Consider the following 1,217-nt stretch of genomic DNA (forward strand, 5'->3'; position numbering starts at 1 on the left):
GTACATGAATGAGAGATTTTTTTTTCTCTTTTATTTTGAAATACTATTTCCCCCTTCCCCCACCATACAACTTTACAGTTACAAGCAGCCTATCCAAGCTGGCTGTGATGGTAATGTGACCCTTGCCTTGCATGTCCGATCTTTCCAGGCAGTCTGCTGCTTGTAGTAGAGACTCAGGAGCAGCTACCTTGCTCAACTTCAGGTTAGTATGGACTGGTATAAATTTAACTTGATTTTTACTTAAACTGAACAAAAACAACAACAAAAAAGCAATAATTCACTTCTTTACTTCTTCTCCACTGCAATGCTTCATGTTACTGAGCTTTAAGCCCCAGTCACAGCCATCTCAAGTTATTCTAGTTTTTATGTAACAAACAATTTCCCCTCAGGGATCAATAAAGCATTTCTGATTCTGATTCTGTGAATATAATCAAATTGAATGGAAGTTTATTTGGAAAGTTTTCAGGAGGCTTTGACTGTTTGCTGTAAAATATAGTACGCTAGTTGAAGTTGCGTTTCCTACAACGGAGATGGCGAGTGCAAAGTTAGAATGAGCCATTGTCAGAATGGCCATAGTTATGAAAATAAGACAGAGGAGAAAGAAACTTCCCTAAACATGTTTTAACATTCAGCTCAAAGAAGAGTTGAGTTTGAATACAGCTGAGTCTGACAAAATGTGTTCATCAAGAATGAAAAGGTGAGACTGTCAATGGGTGAGACTCACGATCACTTTGCAGGAAGTTGTTGAGGAGCTGGAATAGTGGGAAGCTGTCCCAGGAGTCGACAGGCTGGACCTGCAGTGTGGCGTCCATGTCGGCTCTGTACAGAGACAGAAATGTCTCAGCATGTTCAGCCATCAGCTCCGGCCACCATGAGAAAGCCTGAGAAAGACAAGATGTGACATAACTATATCAATAACAAAAATCTAAGAAATTAGCAGGAAGCTGTTTTAGTTTTGCCACAGACATGGACCTTCTGACAACTATTCAACTATTTTGCATCTCATGTCTGATCCTTGAGACTGTCCACAGCAGCAGCTATTTGAGCAAATGCAAAGAAACAACATTTGTTTAAGTTTGAGTGACTAAAACATTACCATGGCCATTCCCTAATCTTAAAGGTCCAGTGTGTAACATTCAGGAGGCTCTACTGGCAGAAATGGAATATAATATTCATAGGTATGTTTTCATTTTTGTATAATCACATGAAAATAGGAA

At 39.4% G+C, this 1,217-nt stretch overlaps 1 protein-coding gene across 1 annotated transcript in view; it reads right to left on the minus strand.

Moving 5' to 3' along the window:
- The window catches only part of cadps2 (Ca++-dependent secretion activator 2), a gene marked incomplete in the record, with an annotated part of 177,905 nt that overhangs the window by 43,236 nt on the left and 133,452 nt on the right, over nt 1-1,217 (minus strand). The window contains 1 exon segment of the mRNA XM_035665307.1: nt 725-881. Coding sequence (XP_035521200.1) covers nt 725-881 — 157 coding nt within the window.

This window comes from Morone saxatilis, unplaced genomic scaffold (genome assembly GCF_004916995.1).
Source record: "Morone saxatilis isolate NCDOM2014 unplaced genomic scaffold, NCSU_SB_2.0 Contig2, whole genome shotgun sequence".
In the NCBI taxonomy this organism is placed as follows: Eukaryota; Metazoa; Chordata; class Actinopteri; family Moronidae; genus Morone; species Morone saxatilis.